The 18,840-nt window shown below is 40.8% G+C and overlaps 1 protein-coding gene across 1 annotated transcript; it reads right to left on the reverse strand.

Annotated features, from left to right (window-relative positions):
* Positions 1-403: 403 nt before the first annotated feature.
* abhd15a (abhydrolase domain containing 15a) lies at positions 404-15,365 on the reverse strand. Its single transcript, XM_086141921.1, has 3 exons — positions 14,719-15,365; positions 4,475-4,827; positions 404-2,793 (listed from the first exon to the last, which is right to left on the reverse strand). The coding sequence occupies exons 1-3, from the start codon at positions 15,160-15,162 to the stop codon at positions 2,157-2,159; spliced, it is 1,434 nt and encodes a 477-aa protein (XP_085998047.1). The 5' UTR covers positions 15,163-15,365; the 3' UTR covers positions 404-2,156.
* Between the last annotated feature and the right edge of the window lie 3,475 nt (positions 15,366-18,840).

Below are 18,840 nucleotides of genomic sequence, written 5' to 3' on the forward strand. Positions count from 1 at the left end.
ATGAAATCATAAATGTTTCATGTGCCTCTACAAGTTATGTAATGAAAGATAAATATCACAGGCGTCAATAACTTGATGTGATTCTGCAAATTCCCATTCTCTGCAGCTGCATGTATCCTGCACATACATTTGCACGTGCTAATTCATGCATGTGTGTCACATGTTGACAATGCATCCGCCGGCAAACTTTTTTTTTTTTTTTCTTTTTATGCGTCTGTGTGCACACTGCTGTATCCCAGCTGACTGATTGGATAAGACCCAGTGGGTGTACTAGAACTCCCTGCAAATGTCACAAAACACACACATTCAAAACACACACACAGTATGAAATGGCCGAGGGGCACACCGATCTTCTAACGAATATTTGTGAATATCAAAGATGAGAAAGAAGACGAGCAACATGTCGGGAAGAAACTGCATTATAATATTCATAAAATGTGTACGTGACAAGTGTGTATCATCCTTTGTTTGTTAAAACTGTATTTTCACGGTAACATCTTGTAATGGAATAATTATAACCATAAGATGATACTCAGCAGTCTTGCCTCCAATTTTCAGTTCTCTTCCGTATTATTAGAATAAGTTGCATTGTTAGAGAATGTTTTTCCACTATCTTTAGATATTTATGTAAATGAGACAACCTAAATTATAACATTTGCATAAAACATGAACACTAAATTTGCAGAAGTATATTTCACACGTTTTTATTCTACTGTATCTTGAGTTCGGCATCATCCAGGTGCACTCATGCTTGCGGGCGGAGGAGGACTAGGTGGTAATTCTAGCCTCCAGTCTAGTTTTATTACAAAAGTTACCTGTGTTTTTTGAACCCTGACTATTGCATAAAAACATCAAGTTCCTAACAAGGTATTTCTCAATATATGTACCAAAATATGTGTGTGAATAAGTACTCAGGGTCAACAGTCCAGCTGGACGGGAAAAGCCGAAAGGAAAAGAAAAAGATTGCTTTTACTTCTATTTAGCATGTTGTAAAATACCTGAATTAAATACCTGTATTCAAGTAGTGTTGTGAATACTAGGGTAGTGAACGTAGTTATTATAATTTGGTGTATGTCTGGTGCAATTCTTCTAATTTGCACTTGTTTGCAATCAAACCCTGACAAGTTTTCATCTCCTGAATCTTGTTTGAGGCCCACTAAAGTTAAATCTTTAATGAGCCTAGAGAATAAAACCACATAAAAAAATAATAAAATAGATATACACACACAGACACAGACATACAAACACACACCCATATATACACAAATATGTGATATTAAAGATATAAGATTTTGAAATGAAATAATTAAAAAAATAAGTGCATGTGACAACTGCCGTGCAGAAGCTACAAATATATAAAGCATTAAAACTTTCAAACAGCACCGTTTGATACTCAAGCGGTTAAAAAGTAAAAGGCAGATTGAGGCAGAGGATTCGCCATGGCGACCTCTGAAGGGAACATTGGAAAGGAAAAGAAACAAAAGACAGTCTAAGACTAAAAAGCAGTCATTGAATGTAATTAAATTTGAAAAAGCGAACAATGATTCCTATAATAATCATTATTCATCATAGTAATGCATTTTTTTACAGTTTATTATCTGTATTGTTATATTTACCGGATAATAATAACCAAAGCCACTTACATGGTGAATTAATAAATTATCGCAAGAAAAGAATTAAAAATCTGCAGTGACACTGCTGTAAATATATTACAGCACTGGCCAGCAATAACATCATCACTTTTTATTCCATCTCTGGCTTGTACAAATATCCTCAGGTCAGACTCATTGAGCTCAGAGAATCAACGCTTCGAATAAAAAAAAACAAAAGATGAAAAAAAAAAAAAAAAACGAAAATTTCAACATCTGATAAACACCTATATCTCACTGATGGAGCTGCTCATAACTGTGTAAAAAGTCAAAAGTAAGCGTGTACACAAAAGTGTTTTCACGCCAACAAGCCTGTTGCAGACTCGGGTTTAAGATACTTGTAGCAAAAAAAAAAAAAAAAAAAGTAAATAAAAAATATGAAATTAGATACCTCATCACAACAGTTTACTCTTGACTGAGAAAAATCCCATTTATGACGGCAACACTCGTTCCTATCGCGGCCCGGCAATGTCGAAAATTGTCCCGTCGACTCCCGGTGAAGTTGGCTCAGCGTGTATAGGACCTCTGCCAGTTATAAATGGCGTGGATGTTATGGGAACACGCTGGCATTCGCTTGTACGTACTGACGCTGCGGTGGCGGAAAACCCTCCCGGCGGTGCCTCCCCCGAGCCCCCTCCTCCTGGCGGTGAGCAGTTTCACTCTCTCTTCCGCGGCGAAAAAGTCTGTGGTCGCCCTGAAGAATTCCAGCAGGGCCCTGTGGCTCCAGTTGGTCCCGTGGCTCGCCAGCCTGCTGCTCGGCGCGGCCGTGCCGCATCCGCCGCCGGAACCGGGTTCGGGCCGGCACGAGAAGCCGCAGTGACCGCCCCGGGTTGTGAGGAGGAGAAAAAAATGCGGGTTGGTCTCGAAGAGTTCCAAGGGTATGGTGGATTGGGTTTCGCCGCGGACGGGGTCGTCCCGAGCGCACACGCTCAGAACAGGAATAGCCACCTCGTCCACGTCCCTCAAGGGTTCGTTGTGTTCCCAGTATGAATCCCAGGCGCTGGGGATACCGCCGCCGCCGCCGCCGCCGCCGCCGCCGCCAGTCTGATGCGACTGACAGAAGAGCACCTCCTCCAGGTCACGCAAGGAACAAGAGGAAAACAGGGAGTCTGTGTGTATGGTTTCTCCAAGCACTGTCCTGTATCTGCACAAACACACACACCAGAATGAGATAGAGTCGCAAAAACAGACCAGAGGAAATCGGTGAATCGATACTGGAGGGGAAAAAAAAAAAAGGCACGTCTTCTATTGATCGGAGAAAATTTCTCCCGCCGTCACGACGCCTCTCGGAAACACCGACTTGATCCTGAGCAGAGCGCGTGTTGCCGGGTTTACTCTCGAAAAGCAGAATCTGAATACTTTATTGATTCCCCCGGGGGGGGAAATTGCTTTTTGTTGAAAGGAGCTCCTGCTAGAGTCAAGTGGGGAAGAATCAGAATTGAACTTTAGATAAAAATAAGAATAAAATTAAGGAATAAAAAGAACAGTAAAAATCAAAATAAATAATGTAAAAATATATCAAATGTATATACAAGTACATGAATATGATTATATGTAATCATTTTGGGTAGGGGTTGTTGTTTCATGATGTCAAGAGCTGCATTTTGAGAACTCATGAAAAGTACTTCTTTGACTTATTTGAACCTGGCAAAAGAGCAAATATCTGTTTGTTTCCAGGATTTCATTTGGGTCTAAACTCCTAAATTCATTGTATTTTTTGAATTTTCAATACACTTTTCAGATGATTTGCCTTTTTCTGACAGCTTTTTTTTTTTTTTTTACAAAATTTCCTTGATGTTTTCAGCTAGCAAGCTATCTACTTCTATGAAATTGCAACACATATTATATATTGAAATTTTGAGCGTTCTTTATTGATTTTGTTTTCTCTGCAGCAGGTTCTGAAAGAAAGAGATACTATATGTGACAGCTGCAAAGCCTTTCCGTATTGCTGAATAACTCCGAAAAGATGACATGGCTGGAGCATGAATGGACCTGAGCTATCTGTGTCTAATGAAGAAACTAAACAGGAAACTAATTTGATATTTTCACATCTCACTTCAAATAAGTACTTTTTATGTGCAAGTCTCAAAATGCGGCTCTAAATTTCCTTTCTTCGGGATAGCAGTGAGGGGCTAAAAGATGGCGCGAACGGATCCGCCCCCCCCCCGACTCATTTTTAGACCCTTTCTCAAGTCGAGAAAGTTGCATGGCCTGCTGATCTGCGTGTTAAGAAAAAAAAAAAAAAATCATGTCAAACTGGCTGCCCTGGATGTCAGTCAAACAAAGGTCAGATGATTGCCCATCATCCTAGATAATGGCATAGCACTCCCTCATTTTCCTAGGGGGTAATACAGCGGTCACGCCAGGCACCCACCATTATTTCTTTTGTGAATATTAACACTTATTGTATCCTACCGGTGATTACGTGCAACTGTTAGCGCCACTGTTATTAGTGGTAAGAGATCTCATTTTTCTATCCCGACCTGTCGAGGTAGAGGGCCACATTGAGCTCGGATCCGTTTGAGGATTCTACCCGGCAACAGGCGATTTTTACGTGCAACTGTAGGAATACACGGGGTTTTGCCATAATAGAAATGAATGATTATCAATAATAAATTATATAAATTAAATCTGACTTTACTTGAGTTGAAAATATGATAAAATCGACAAGTCCACCTAATCTCAATAATTCGTCAGCTTCAAGTGTGTATTGTATTGGAATTTCAATGTATTCAATGTGCCGTATTGCATTGTAACACCCAGAACAGTGACACGACACCTATATTTCAAAAATCCCGCATTTCCCCGTCGTCCTACTTCCATACCTGCTGAGGCACGTCTTCTGGTAGAGCACCAGCGCCCACTGGAGCGGCCAGCAGAGACCCGTCTCAAACCAGCTCTGGCAGCGGAACACTGGCGAGAGGCAAACCGCTGCCGTCACGTAGCTGGAAGATCCGCACTCCCCGAGGTACGACAGGAGCAGGCCCGACCCGGTGCTCTCGCTCACGGCGTACAGTCGTCCTGCCGGCTGACGATAGCGGATGTAGCGCACGGCTTCGCGCAGATCTGCCGGGTCACCGAACTGCTGCAGTTTGATGGTGGTGAGAGGAGTGCCGTTATGACTCCTGCGGTTGAAAACCACAGGGAGGTACCCTTGGGACAAGGCTGTTTCACACAACTGTGAAGAGACAATTTGAGCGCATTATGGGATTTGGAAGCAGAATAACATCGTTATACAGCAGTGTGTATCTGGTATCTGTCCATCAAATGTCGTATTACGGAAAGGGACATTAAATGGTCGAAAATTCTTGCAGTTTCAGGTCAATAGATGGGGGATCGTATAGATTGAGAATGACAAAACGTACACAAGTTGACATTACAAACTGTTAAAACCAAACTATATGTTGTGATGTGCTGTTTATTTTCCTTACACATTGCTAGGGTGAAAAAAAAAAAATGAAACAACAGAGTGTAAATTAAAGAAAAAAAAAAGAGTGAAAATCAAAAAAAAAAAAAAAAAGAACAAAAAAAATACAAAATACAAAGTAAAATAAAGAAATAAACCTAGAAAAGAGAATACAATCATAAAAAAAAATGAATAAAATTCACTCACTGACCAATCTTGCAGTCTTGTTGCAGTATCACAAAATGCACTTTCGGTCTTTATAATTATTTGATGTAAAAAAATTTAAAAAAATGCTATGGTTGCTAACATGCTAAGTCGTCTTTGATATGAATCTAACCTCTGATTAAAAGTGAAGGATAATATAAATCCCACAAATAAGCTTGTCATAAGATATTCAGTATTTTGTGTAATATATTCTAGTATTAAAAGTCATGGATAATTTTCACCCTTACAATTTATAGAGATTTATGGTTTCTTTGCTGACAAAATACTAAAACATAATAATAAAACCTACATAGTTGTATTTGTGTTGTTTGTCAGCAGTAATTTTGCATGTTTAAAAAAAAAATCCTGATGTAAAAAAAAAAACAAAACAAGACATTCCTGTTCTGTCCCTCCAGATATTTTTACCAAAGAAAAGTTAGAACACAATCAAGCTGCAACCGGGCTGGAGTTTAATTTCTTGAGGACTTTTCAGCTCCTTCAGCTCTGCCAGACTGCAGGGACTTAAACTGCTGGGGTTTGGGTCGGACATCGGTCCAAGTAAAAATAGCTTGTTTCCTTAATGAGTGAGTTGCTGCGCAGCAATCTGAGGTTGAATGGGGTTGCTATGTTAATGTGTACGTCACGATGTGTGTGTGTGTCGTTCTGGGAACAAAGGTAAGAATTCGGGGGCCTCAGCTAAGAAGAAATCTGAAAGGTTAGTCGTAAGGTTGATGTTTAGATCGTGTAAAACAAAAGACATCTGTTAGTTGACTCGGGCTGAGGTTGGGACGGGAGTTGGAAGGGCCTGGTTTGGGTGCTTGATCTGTTTGACTGAGTTGAAGACTGTTAGAACTGAAGAATTCTCTTGGATGAGAGGAAAACCGTCTGCAAGGAGAGAGACTAAGTACAGAAGAGTGATGATTGACCGAGACCGAGCCTGGCTGTCAATGGCCGGTTCCCCCCGGACCGGCCGCCGACCAATCACAGGGCTTCATATAGAGACAGACAACCATTCACACGTCTGGGCAATTTATGGTCTCCTAGTGAACCGACTGCAAGTTTTTGGGAAACCGGAGGAAACCCAGGGCGCGGCGAGAACATACAAACTCCACGCATACAAAATTCTCAGCTGGGAATCAAACCAGGAAACAAGCCGCTACGAGGCTGAAGCACTAAACACTGCGACGCTGTGCTGCCCACTAATAATAACAATAATAGCGATAATAATGATAATAATGATAATAAAAATGAAGTGATTTTGAGAAAAATCTAAAAAAAATTGACAATATAAACTTGATCAGGGTGAAAGACTTAAATGTGATGTTGAAACACAAATTGATCTAATTTGTTATGCTTTCCAAAAAAAAAAAAAAAAAAGTATCATGACGTGATGAATACACACACACACACACATATTGTGTGTGAGGAAGCAGACTGGCACACTGTGACTCATCCTAACGACTACCTTATTAAACCAACATAATCATATCTCATATCTCAAAACAATGGCGAGACATTCAGAAGGGGGAGGTGTTGCCATGGATACATGATTAAAAAAGTTATGTTTGCTCATTAGTCTAATTATTCACTGCTTGACACGTCCCTCTGCAAATTTGAGCATCTTTCATCTAACACTTCATTTGGACCTGAAATATCTGCGGACATTTTGAATGCATCACAACCAACATTAATGGTGAATCCTGGTGCGCAAAATCCCTAACCAAGTTCATGCCTTATCCAAACTATATATAAATATTTATATTGCAATGAAACTGGTGTTTGTATTACATTTGGCATCAAGTGGTCATAAAAGTCCCCTTACAAACACACACAGCAATGCGGATGATGAATTGTTTCACTTTCCCCACCCTCGGGTAGGTTAACTTTCACAGGGGGTCGTGAAAAGTCCAAAATAAAACGGTTTGGTTTGAAAGTAACAGGGCAGACGGTTTGAGACTAAAATAAACAAAAAAAACATAAACCCCTCAAAATACGTCCCTGGGCTTTATCTCAAATCGCGCTGCTTATCATCTGGAGAATATGGGACATTTGAGAGTCACACATTCTTCGGCAAGACAATAAAACAGACGTTCTGAAGCGCTGAGCTCTTCGTCGAAATGGCTTGCCGTTTGCAAGAGTCAGTCGGGAAATCAGGAAAATAAAATAAAATGTTTGCACACATTTACGGTTAGTTGATAGGACAAGAGAGCAGTCGTTCAGCCCATATCGGATTTACTTCCTGTTTTCACACCAATCTGAACAAATGCCAACAGTGGGGTAAATACTCTCATGTACACACACACACAATTTTGACTCACTCAAATCACTACATATGACGACTGTAGGTAGATATGGAAAATAACAGTGATTAAAAAAAGGTAAAAATGTTTAATCACTCTGCTTACTCATTTGAGGGACATTTGGAGACAAACTATCATTGTTGTGTTATTTATTTTTTTTCAATCTCCACACTGCAGAAAGCATTTTTCAAGTTACACCACATTTATTCATTCATGCACATGTTCAACCTTCAGTGCCTTCAACTTTCTTATCTGGGAGTTCCACAATAAACAAAAACAGTATTTCCACTTAAAGTTCAAGAGTTTACAGAGCCATGTCAGCAGTGGGAACTGGGAAAATATTTTGTTTCACAGGTTCATGAGACGGCATATAAAAAGAACCGAAGCAGTTATTTTCCAGAGTAAAACATGGAATTGTAAATTTAAACTGAAGACGAATCAGTTCAAAATCAATATATTGATATGATTTCAAACTCAAATACACAGCGGGCCAAAATTAAAAAAAAAAAAACGGTACATGTCTGACTGGTTCAAATAACTTATTGCACTGACCATATACACATATTGAACCTATAACTAAAAAAGCTTAAGTAATATTTTTTTTACTTTTATACTTTATCCCTTGCAGGAAATTCATCCCTGCTTTTAACCCATCATGGATGAACCATGAGTGGTTCAAATCTGCAAGGTTCAGTTCCAGGGACAACTGCCTAGCGCCACATTGCCCCAGTTGATAATAAAATATCAAATTAAATAAAAAAAGCAAACGAAATCAGTTGCATTTATCTCTTATGGCATGTCAAAACAAATGCCCTTTGTCACTGATTCTGTTCATAACTTGTAGGCAGAATTTCCCCCTGGGCGTCGAGGGGATCCGGTTTGGTGGCCAAAGGATCAAGTCTCTGCTTTTTGCAGATGATGTGGTTCTCAAAATCTGAATTGCTTTATTCGCTAAGTAATTTTGCAACCGCAAGGAATTTGCTTTGACGGTGCTTAACAGTCAACATTTAACAGGCATTAAATAAGTGAAAACAAAAGCGAGATCAGGACGATCGTGGTTGGTTGTGCAAAGCAGCGCATTAGCGGGGTTGGTACAGTGTCAGTGGGGGATCGGGGCTTTATTTATGAGGCGGGAAGAAGAAATTCTGTCTGCTTCATCGGTCCACGATTTCCACGTCTCACTGGAACGGTTCTTAGCTGAATGTGAAGCAGCCAGGATGAGGATCAGCACCTCCAAAATCAGAAAAAGGTGGAGCGCCAGCGTCCTGCCCCAAGTGGAAGAGTTCAAGTATCTCGGGGTTTTGTTCATGAGCGAGAGATGGACGGGCGGATGCCGACTCCGTACGGGTCTGTTGTGGTGAAGAAGCTCTCAATTTACCCGTCGATCTACGTTCCAACCATCACGAGCTGCGAGAAGTGACCGAAAGCACGAGATCATGGATACAAGCGTCCCGAAATGAGTTTTCAGGGGGAGCTCAGGGAAGAGATGCCGTTCCTCCGTATAGAGGAGTCAGATGAGGCGTCTCGGGCATCTGGGCAGGAGATCATGGGGAAGATCCAGGACACGTTGGAGAGACGATGTCTCCAGGCTGACCTGGGAACGACTTGGGATCCCCCAGAAGATCTGGACCATGTTGCTGGGGAGAAGGAAGAAGTCTGGAAGTCTCTCTGCTCCGGGTCGCTGCCCGGCGACCCCCGAGATGAAGACGGAAGATGGATGGATGGAAATTCAAGTGAAAACATTTTTCTACAGGCAAAGAGCCAAAAAAATATTTTCTTTCAGGGAAAAAAAAAAAACAAACTTGTAATAGCAAAAGAAAAATGTACAACTGCGACTGCATTACAAACTGAAGGTGTGTCGCTATTATTTCATTAAAACCGCACTGTCTCCGCATAGACGACACAATTTTACCCTTTCGCACGTACTCTGCTTCCAACCTGCCCTGAGAACCCTTGTTTTCATGGCAATTTTCGGGGTAGTTGAAAGTAGACACAGGTGAGTAGCTCCATCAGGCTAGTGATGAACAAATCGGGTACGGACTCGCAGTTTTTGGCCCGTGATTGGCCTGCCAATGCCAATCGTATTATGGTGGTACACGCAATATGCTAGAGAAAAAAAAAAAAAAAAAAAATCTACAGCCCAGTTAGGGGCGGGCGCTGGATGAAAAAAGGTTGCCTGAAAAGAGGTTTGAACAACTACATGTTAGAAATGCGCTCAAATGTCCCTGTGAGTTAGCATGTGTAAAAAACAAAATATACAACCAAGAGTGTAAACGCCATCCTTTTAAAATGGGAAATGGTCTGGATATACACGCTGCGAACACCAATGAGGAATTTGATATTAAACTTTTTCTATTGTTGCCATTGTCTTCCGTTTGTCTAGCTCTTCCCCTCTTGTATTTAGTCACTATATATTGTATGCTGAAACCCTTCCATCAAAAATGTTTAGTTTCCGTATCTGAACATATGTTGGGGGGAAAAAAAAAAAAAAAAAAAAAAAAGATGTTAATTACATGATAGATCTAACAAGAGGCGCAAACAATACATGTTTAACACGTTCCTGGTGAGCATGTGAGAAAGAGCCTACATTTGCTCGAAACGTCATGTGAGAGTCCGTTTTATGTACAATACGTAAAAATTATTTTTGGGGTACATGGAATACACGAGCAGGTCGAAGATAAATTGGCCTCGAAAAATTACAAAAGTTTCTGATACATAAAGCCCTGAAACCGCTTTTTTTACAATATAACTTTTATGCCATTCATTCAACACATTGCATTGTGGTTTAATCTCAGCAGAAATAAATTAACGCATCACGAATCCTCTTCACATGGTCCAACTACATTTCTTGCCCTGCTCGTATTGATGTGAAACCCGCAGTCGTCAAAGAGGCGAACTCTCCGACCCCAGCGTGCTGGTGCAGTGGTGTAAAATTCACAAATGGATGATTAAACTGGGGGGAAAAAAAAAAAAAAAAAAAAAAAAATCTAGATTCCAGAGGCAGATCTTTGAGTTTGGCATTGTTTTGTAATGCATGGTCATTTTCTCAATCACTGATTAGGTTTTGCAACTGTACAACTGTACAACTGTACAGCAATTAAAAAAAAAAAAAGTTTCACTTTTTATGTGTTATTTGTTATTATTCTACCGGAAAAAGAATTTGGAAAAGTACAATGGAACTCTCAGCAATCTGAGATTAGTGGGGAACATGTGGGCATGAAGGGGCAAATTACACATGATTACCAGATTACATCCGAAAAAATGTGCAAAAGGACGGCTGTATTTTGAATTGACTAATCTCAGTTTGAACAAATCATATGGATAACTACCTATAATCAGTGAACATGTAATCAATCTCATTCAAATTGTTCAAAAATATCTGTATACTCTAAATCTAACGTGCAGATCCACGTGTCCAAAAGCACTTTTGCTCTCCCAGCTGTCACGGGGGGCTGTCGCCCCTCAATTGCAGAGCATTGACTTAAATTCAGATTTTTTTTTTTTTTTAATTATCCCTCTATAGTTAAAAATAGTCTGATGATTGACATTTTCCATAAAGGGACTTGAAATACTGAGTGCAAATGAAAAGAAAATAAGACTTTACAGCATTATAACGGTGCCATTCCAGTCAAATCTTATTGGATTGGCAACACGTGTGTGTGTGTGTGTGTGTGTGTGTGTATACGGTATTTGTATGCTTTAGTCTCCGATGTAACCAAGTACAGAATATTCAAAGAAGTTCCCTTCATTTCAACCCTCTAGTGAGAGTTATAATCTCAATCCTGCCTGCTAGTTGAAAAATGCACACAATTGCATTTTGTTTTCAGCTAATTGCAAGACACGCTAAACTATGAGCAAAAAATAAAAAAAAAAACATTGAAAATTTCTTTCATGCACCCGGCAAATCACTTTCATCGTCTTCAGTAAAGCAGATTTCTCATGATTCCGGAGGTGAAGCCTGACCCAAACGCAAAAGACACTCAGGAAGTAAAAGGTTTTAAGCGGTTTTATTTTACAAGGGCGGTGAATGGAGAGCTGCGTCTCAGTAGCGAGGAAGGAAGGTAAGGGAGAGGCGACGGGCGAGGCGTCGACGCCTCTGGATCTCGGAAGCCTGGTCAGGTCAAAACGAGCGATTCATGAATGAAAATGGATCTTACTTTGGGGATGAAGGTCACGGCGGAGAAGACGGCTCACCAGGATGGGACAAAGGGAACCCGGTAGAGGGGTCCGTGCAGCGGTACCCACTCAAGACACCCTTCCGGGCCCAAAGGGCCGGCGGCGAGCCGCTCTTAAGATCGGCCTGATGAAGCCTCATGATCCGCAGGTGTGTGTTGCATCCCAGCTGAAATCATTTTCCTGCTCAATCAGGCTCATTGGTGAAGGACTGAGGTGGAAGGAGCTGCATGCAGACACGTTACCCACGGGTTCCAACAGATTTACCTTGAGGATCTAGACGCTTCCCCTGAACTTTGGGGGGTCTTTCTGGAAAAAAAGAAAAAATCTACGGCTGCTTCTACCCATCAGAAAGGTAAGACTGTCTTACTTTTACTAGGGAGTCTTGCACTTTTACAAAAAAGTTTTTTTTTTTTTAGTAATTTGCTTTTATGACTGGATTCCTGTGTAAATGGCAATAAAGTAGGCAAAAAAAGTGAATAAATAAAAAGCAGTTTTGTGGCCAAAATGAGCTTTGCAACAACAACAACAACTGAAGTATGAGAAATTAATTCGGCTTTTCGTTACGTCTGTCATCGTTATTTCCTTACATGACACATCGCAAATAAAACCAAATAGATCGGCAACCGTGTTTCAATAACTCATGGAGATTGTACGAAATAAGAGACTCTCAGAAAAGAGTGTAAAAATATGAATGATTAAAGATGATTTGGCTTATAAATTCATGAGTTCCTGAAACCTGCAGGCCAACATGAGACCCAAACAGACACACACACACATGAATGCACACACACATACACAGTCCCAACACACATCTACATTTCTTCCCTCCGCCCTGCATCAACTATAGACCCGCCTGCATGCACGCATCTCGTCTTTCTCTGTAACACACACACACACAGGCGTGCGTACACACACCCTCTCAGGGCTGTGCTAAAAGAAAGCACGGTTTTAATTTCTCTCAATCCCTCAGTGCTTCATCTTCAAACCCTCCCAAGCATCACATATGGCAGGTCCCCAAAACAAGAAACACACACACACACACACACACACATCCATCATGTTGCTGTCTCCTGTATGCTTGAATCTTCACTTTTTTTTTTCCTTTTTTTTTTGGCTTTAATAGTTTCCAATTCCCTCGCTCCCCCTCTCACAATCTCCAAACAGAAAACCAGCTTCAGATTACATTGAGGTCTTGGATTAATATTTCATACTAACATCCATGTATCTGGACGGAAGGCGCCGGGTTTTCGCGGCGCGAAACCGTAAAGTGGCAGGTGCGCAACTTTGCGGGGCCAAGAGCCGTCAAAAGTTGAACGTCGGCCCCTTCGGTCACGCGATTCTTCGTCTCCTCCAACTCGATCCCATCCGGTTGCTGAATGGCGCCGTCTGCTCTTATTATCCCTCTGCCGCGTCTTAAACTCCAGCGATTATCTCGCTAAACGGTCATTGATTTGCGCGGCGATCCTTTCCTCCTGAGACGTTATTTCTGCGCTTCAGGTACTCTTAATCTCACATCTTACGCTGTCATTATTAATATTTTCAGGGGGGGATTGGGATCGGGGACTGTATTTTATTCAATCTGTGAAAAAGGTCAAGGCGCAAATGACCTCAGTGGAGATGAGGGGGAAAAAATAAAACGCAAACAAACAACAGACTATCACAAGGTTATTTTTTTTTTCGATATTAATCTATTATCATGCCGGCGCTGAAAGGCCAAATCGCCTCGGCATCCATCGATTCCCTACAGGTTTCCGAGGCCGGGGTTTGGCGGAGAACAGCTCCAGACCGAACATCCCCGCGGACGCTGATTGGCAAGCGACCAAACACCATTTAAAGTAAAAGAATACAGGAGGCAACGATCGGTCACGGTACAAGAATGCACCATGTCGCTCGGGATGTAAACAGACGCAATTCTGCAACTAACCGTGATCAACCAGCGCATTTCTGCAAAAGATAAACCGTCCCGCTCCTTCAATCCACTTGCTCGATGTTTGTCATCTTGTTTTTAAACCCTCGGAGATATTGGCCGGTCTCCCTCACAAGGTGTCTGAGCGGGATTGTCCAGGCAGCTACTATCTGATGGACAATACGTAAACATACCAGAAATATACGTTTTTGGAAAAATCAAAATGACCTAATTCGGAGACTTGACCCGTAATCATCAGTTCATATATAAATGCGTGCTTCGGCTTAGTTTTTCTTAAACAAGGTCTAATTTTTTTTTTTTTCTTTTTTAAGACTTTAACTTTTCAGCGGCATTCCCTGTTAATATTCCAGATATTTTCTTTTATTAATGAATAATTTTTATTACCTTTCATGGTGCTTATTCTCATTCACAAGGCAATGTAGTTACAAATGTACATACATGTTCTATTTCATTCAGCAAACCCTTGCGGAACTTTGCAGAAAGAAAATTACATAATGGTAAATCGCTTATTTATTTGGATGTGGTTTTAAATGTGTCGGGAAACGTTCATTTATTAAGTCTCTCAGCAGAAAAGAACAGGGTAAAAAAGTTTGTCCAAGCAGTTGTGAACAGATTGTACCCCAAATTTTGATAACCTTCTCCTTTGGCCTTTTCCCTTCATATCCTCTCTCACTACGTCCTAATTTTGATAATAATAATGCTAATTATTGGGGAAAAAAAAAACATTACGGTTGATCCACGGGTCTGCGTAACCCTCTCCTTCAATAGTTTGCCATCCAGCTGCTTATCGAGTCTCTGAAATTCATTCATTTTGTATTTTCGCTGCTTAAAAGTGTCAGGTTTGTTGCAGAAAATGCATGTATATAGATGGCATCACATTTTCCAAAACGTCTACCGCTACGCCAACTACTTATAAAAATAACACAAAAACAAACAATATGGTTGACACATTGTCTTGTACCTTGGAATTTTTTTTTTTTTTTTTTTTTTATTCTAGATGATAATTCCAGAATTATAATCCACAAAAATTTCAATGAGACGGTCGGTGCGTCTTACCTCCAGTATATTCCTGGTGATCTTTCCGAAAGAGTTGGGGATGATGAGGAGCACCGGGCTGCTGGAGTGGCTGGAGGTCCTCCGTCGTTTCTGGTAGGAAGGAAGCGCCCAGTCCAAGGCCACCAGCCCGTCGTCGCTCAGCTGCAGGTTGTCCCGCACAAACCGCACGGGGCTCCGGTAGGGCCAACACGCCTCGTACGCGCTCAGGAGGAAGGCGCTGGCCCGCCACGTCCACCCCATGCGGGGGTAGAAGTCGCGGAAGGTCCTGCAGTTGTGCAGGAGGTAGTTGGCCAGCGCGGACGGCTTGCAGACCAGCGCCACGGTGCGCGTCTCCGCGTCTCCGCCGGACCCCACGGGGAGACCCCACGGGGCGTGAAGTTGAGATCCGGGCCAGAACGCGAGCACCAGGATGAGAACGACCAGCGCCACCAGCCATTCCAGCATTGGCGCGGTTTGGTGTGTGTGTGTGGGTGGGTGGGTGGGTGTGTGTCGCGTACTGATCCACGCGGCGAGACGTCGAAGTTCTCAGGGAAGCCGAGGAGGAGGAGGTGGGAGGAGAGTGGGGTCCGAAAGATGAAGAGATGGAAAACAAAAAGCCTCCCAAGTCTCCGATGGTGAGCAGGTTCTCTTTGCGCGGGATCATCTGTTGTCACACACGAACACCCTCTCGCTCTCTGTCTCCCTCTCTCTCTCTCTCACACACACACACACACGCAAAACACGCAAAACACGCATTCACCGGCGAGCCCTTACGTGCGCAAAACCGGAAACAATGTGAGTGAGCGGATATCACATCCCGTTTTTTTTAATGTATGTATATAACCACCAAAAACAATTAATACATAAACAAAATAATAATTAGTAAACACACATATGTGCTGTGTGTGTGTGTGTGCGCGCGCGCACATACATACACACATATATAAACACAAATAAACATGCATTTACATGTACACGTATAAGCGTTTATATTTACTAATTTATGAACATAAATGCATTTATATTGCATATATATGCAATATATACACACATATGTATATATACATACATATGCAAATGTCAAAAAATGATATTAAAAAAACATATCTATATATATACACACACACATATCTATATAAACATACAGGACTGTCTCAGAAAATTAGAATATTGTGTTAAAGTTCTTTATCTTCTGTAATGCAATTACAAAAACTAAAATATCATACATTCTGGATTCATTACAAATCAACTGAAATATTGCAAGCCTTTTATTATTTTGATATTGCTGATTATGAATTACATCTTAAGAAAACTCAAAAATCCTATCTCAAAATACTAGAATATCATGAAAAAGTAAATTGTTTTTTTTAATCGCATTACAGAAGATAAAACACTTTATCACAATATTCTAATTTTCTGAGACAGTCCTGTACATAAATAAACACACACTCATATATTAATATTATTAAACATATATAGGCATATATGTATATTCACAGACAAAAAAACACACACACATATATATAGAAATATATATAGAAATGATATGTAAGATTCAAACCCACATACTTGCATATTTAAATTGTATGTTTATATGTATATAAATATGTGTATACATATATGCACACACACACACACACACATCTATTCTGATTATTATTTTTTTCCCTCTCTCATTCTTGGGTCATTATATAACAAGACAACTCCGTTTGGGTTCAGAAGAGGAAACTTGTCCACGGGAGGGAGTGTAATAAAAAAAATGAAGGTTTCGTCCAGGTTTTGATGCTTAAAGGGCGGCATTGGAGGCGCACAGATGCAGTCGGAGTCAAGCTGATTACATTTATATAACTTGATATCCTCCTCCGCTGTCCCTTCCATTTACATTACGCTTGGAATCTAGATAAGAAACAACCTCACAGATGGAATAACCATTCATGACAAAAGGAAGGGGGGCGGGAGGGTATAAATTTAATGTGCCGGAGGGAGATAAAACAAAGATTTCCGAGTCGTTTTTGTGTTTCAAGTAACCCCCCGCCCCCTCTTACTTTAAATCAAATTACAGCCAGATTCGCATTCTCATTATCTGTCCTCTCTTTTTTTTTTTTTTCATTTTCCAGAGAAATTCAATTATGAATTCCCTGCCCCAATAAGCCCAAACGGGTGCTTAGTGCGTCGACTCATGCAAGTCAGAAAAGCAAACCGCGGAGAGCTCTGACATCTGTTGCTTTAGGAACATGTTGTTTTGGACACTGATTTAACTGATGGCAGCCAAACAGAGCCCTGCAGCCTGCACATAAATCAATGTCAGTTTGGGGATGAGCAGAGTGTGAAAGGAAATAAAACACACAGTTAAATGGACGGTGACTTACTGTGCACGCCGTTCATGTAGATTGACCAGGCATTATGAGAAGAACCCAAGAGATATTTCGGTTTATATGTTTCGCCGCTCAATATGTGGCTTTTAAGAGCATCAGTTTTGGATTTCCCGTGACGTTTGCAGATTCATATTTCATATGGGAAAGATCCGATCTGTTTATTGTATCTGTATCCCCTGCACGACACCCATGCTATTTGGACAAAAATGCTATTTTGTTTTGATACTGACAAAAATATAAACTAACAAAAATCCACTGGCTCATCCAACACTTTTTAATAATGGGATTTTGTGTCTAACACTTGACATATCTAAACACTTTAAACACAATTTATTACCATTCTGGGGCATGAAAGGAAATAAAAATGTGAAAAAATGTCATAATCTATGGAGCCTACAAAAAAGAAAATTGTAAGATGATGTAATCATCATTGACGCTGTTGACGACTTTCTTGCAATTGGATGTTTCATAGTATGTTAAATAATATTAGGTTGCTGTATCACCGCTCAAATAGACAATAAGACATGAAATATAATACCGACTGTGATTTTGATACTTTTGACAGTAAAAGTACAAATATCTTCTGCCTCTTGTTCACACCCAGAGATGATCCTCCGGTCTGCAGATCGAAGGCTCGATCTCTGGAAGCTGCCATTAACGTGGCAAAAATGCGCTTAAGTGAGACTGATTCTTGACGTTTTCCCAAAGGCCAGGCGAGCCTTTTACATGGCACAGAAACATATTAGCAGCCTCCCTTCTTAGGTCTAGAGATTAACACAATCAAATTTGGTCTATAAAACAGATTCATCACTAAATATAACAGCACCTTCCTTCTTGAAGCCCGTTGGGGCAAATGATTTCCCCCCCCCCCTCCTTTTTTTAATTTCCTTACTGATTTAGCAATTCACTTGCCAAGATTCCTGAAAGTAATCAATTTCCAGGCAAGATAAAACGTCCAGTAACTTCAGCAAAGGAAAAACAGTTGCGTCCTGAAGAAGTACATTGATAATGGCAGATAATATTTCATTTGCTTATCTTATGTTTTCACAGATAACAAGGCATCTGAGAACCATTCGGATGTGGATTTTATTGTTTTCATTCACTTTCGACAGGCTCTCACTTTGTCTGAGTTTTTTTTTTGGCAAATCCAAAGAAAAACAGAAGAAGTAAATAGTTGTTTTTTTTTTCAACGATTTATGGCAGGAAGGTATATCATTATGTTATTACTTACAGCCCCTTATGAAAATACAGTACAGTAAGGATGAAATAAGGATGAAATTATGTGGATACCTTTAGTAAATGCACCACACACACACACACCCACACACACACATGCGGCGTCCACATTGCACATGCTTGTATAGGTACCCTTATAAGAATATTGCATTGACTGCCACCATTCTTGGCAAACCTAACGCACAGGCTTGTTTTGTTTTTTCAAATCATTCATTTTGGGCGGCACACAGTGATGGACACCTGAGCTTTTTAGGAATGTCACCTTTCTGCTGGAGGGAGAGCCAGACCACGTGTGGAGCAGTACCAGATAGAAATAATTGGACTTTCCCCAATTGTTGCACAGGAAGATCTCCTTAGTCGGCCTCATCCACGCTGTCCTACAATGAGTTTTTGATGAGGGCTGTCCGTTGTGGGACCTCTTGCGGCTCAATATTGATCCATATATAAGGCGCGCTGCATTATAAGGCGCACTGTTGGTTTTTGAGAAGATTATTGGCTTTTAGGTGCCCCTTATAGTGCGGAAAATACGGTA

This window comes from Fistularia commersonii, chromosome 3 (genome assembly GCF_037954325.1).
Source record: "Fistularia commersonii isolate RoL2024-O1a breed Wild chromosome 3, RoL_Fcom_v1.0, whole genome shotgun sequence".
NCBI lineage: Eukaryota > Metazoa > Chordata > Actinopteri > Syngnathiformes > Fistulariidae > Fistularia > Fistularia commersonii.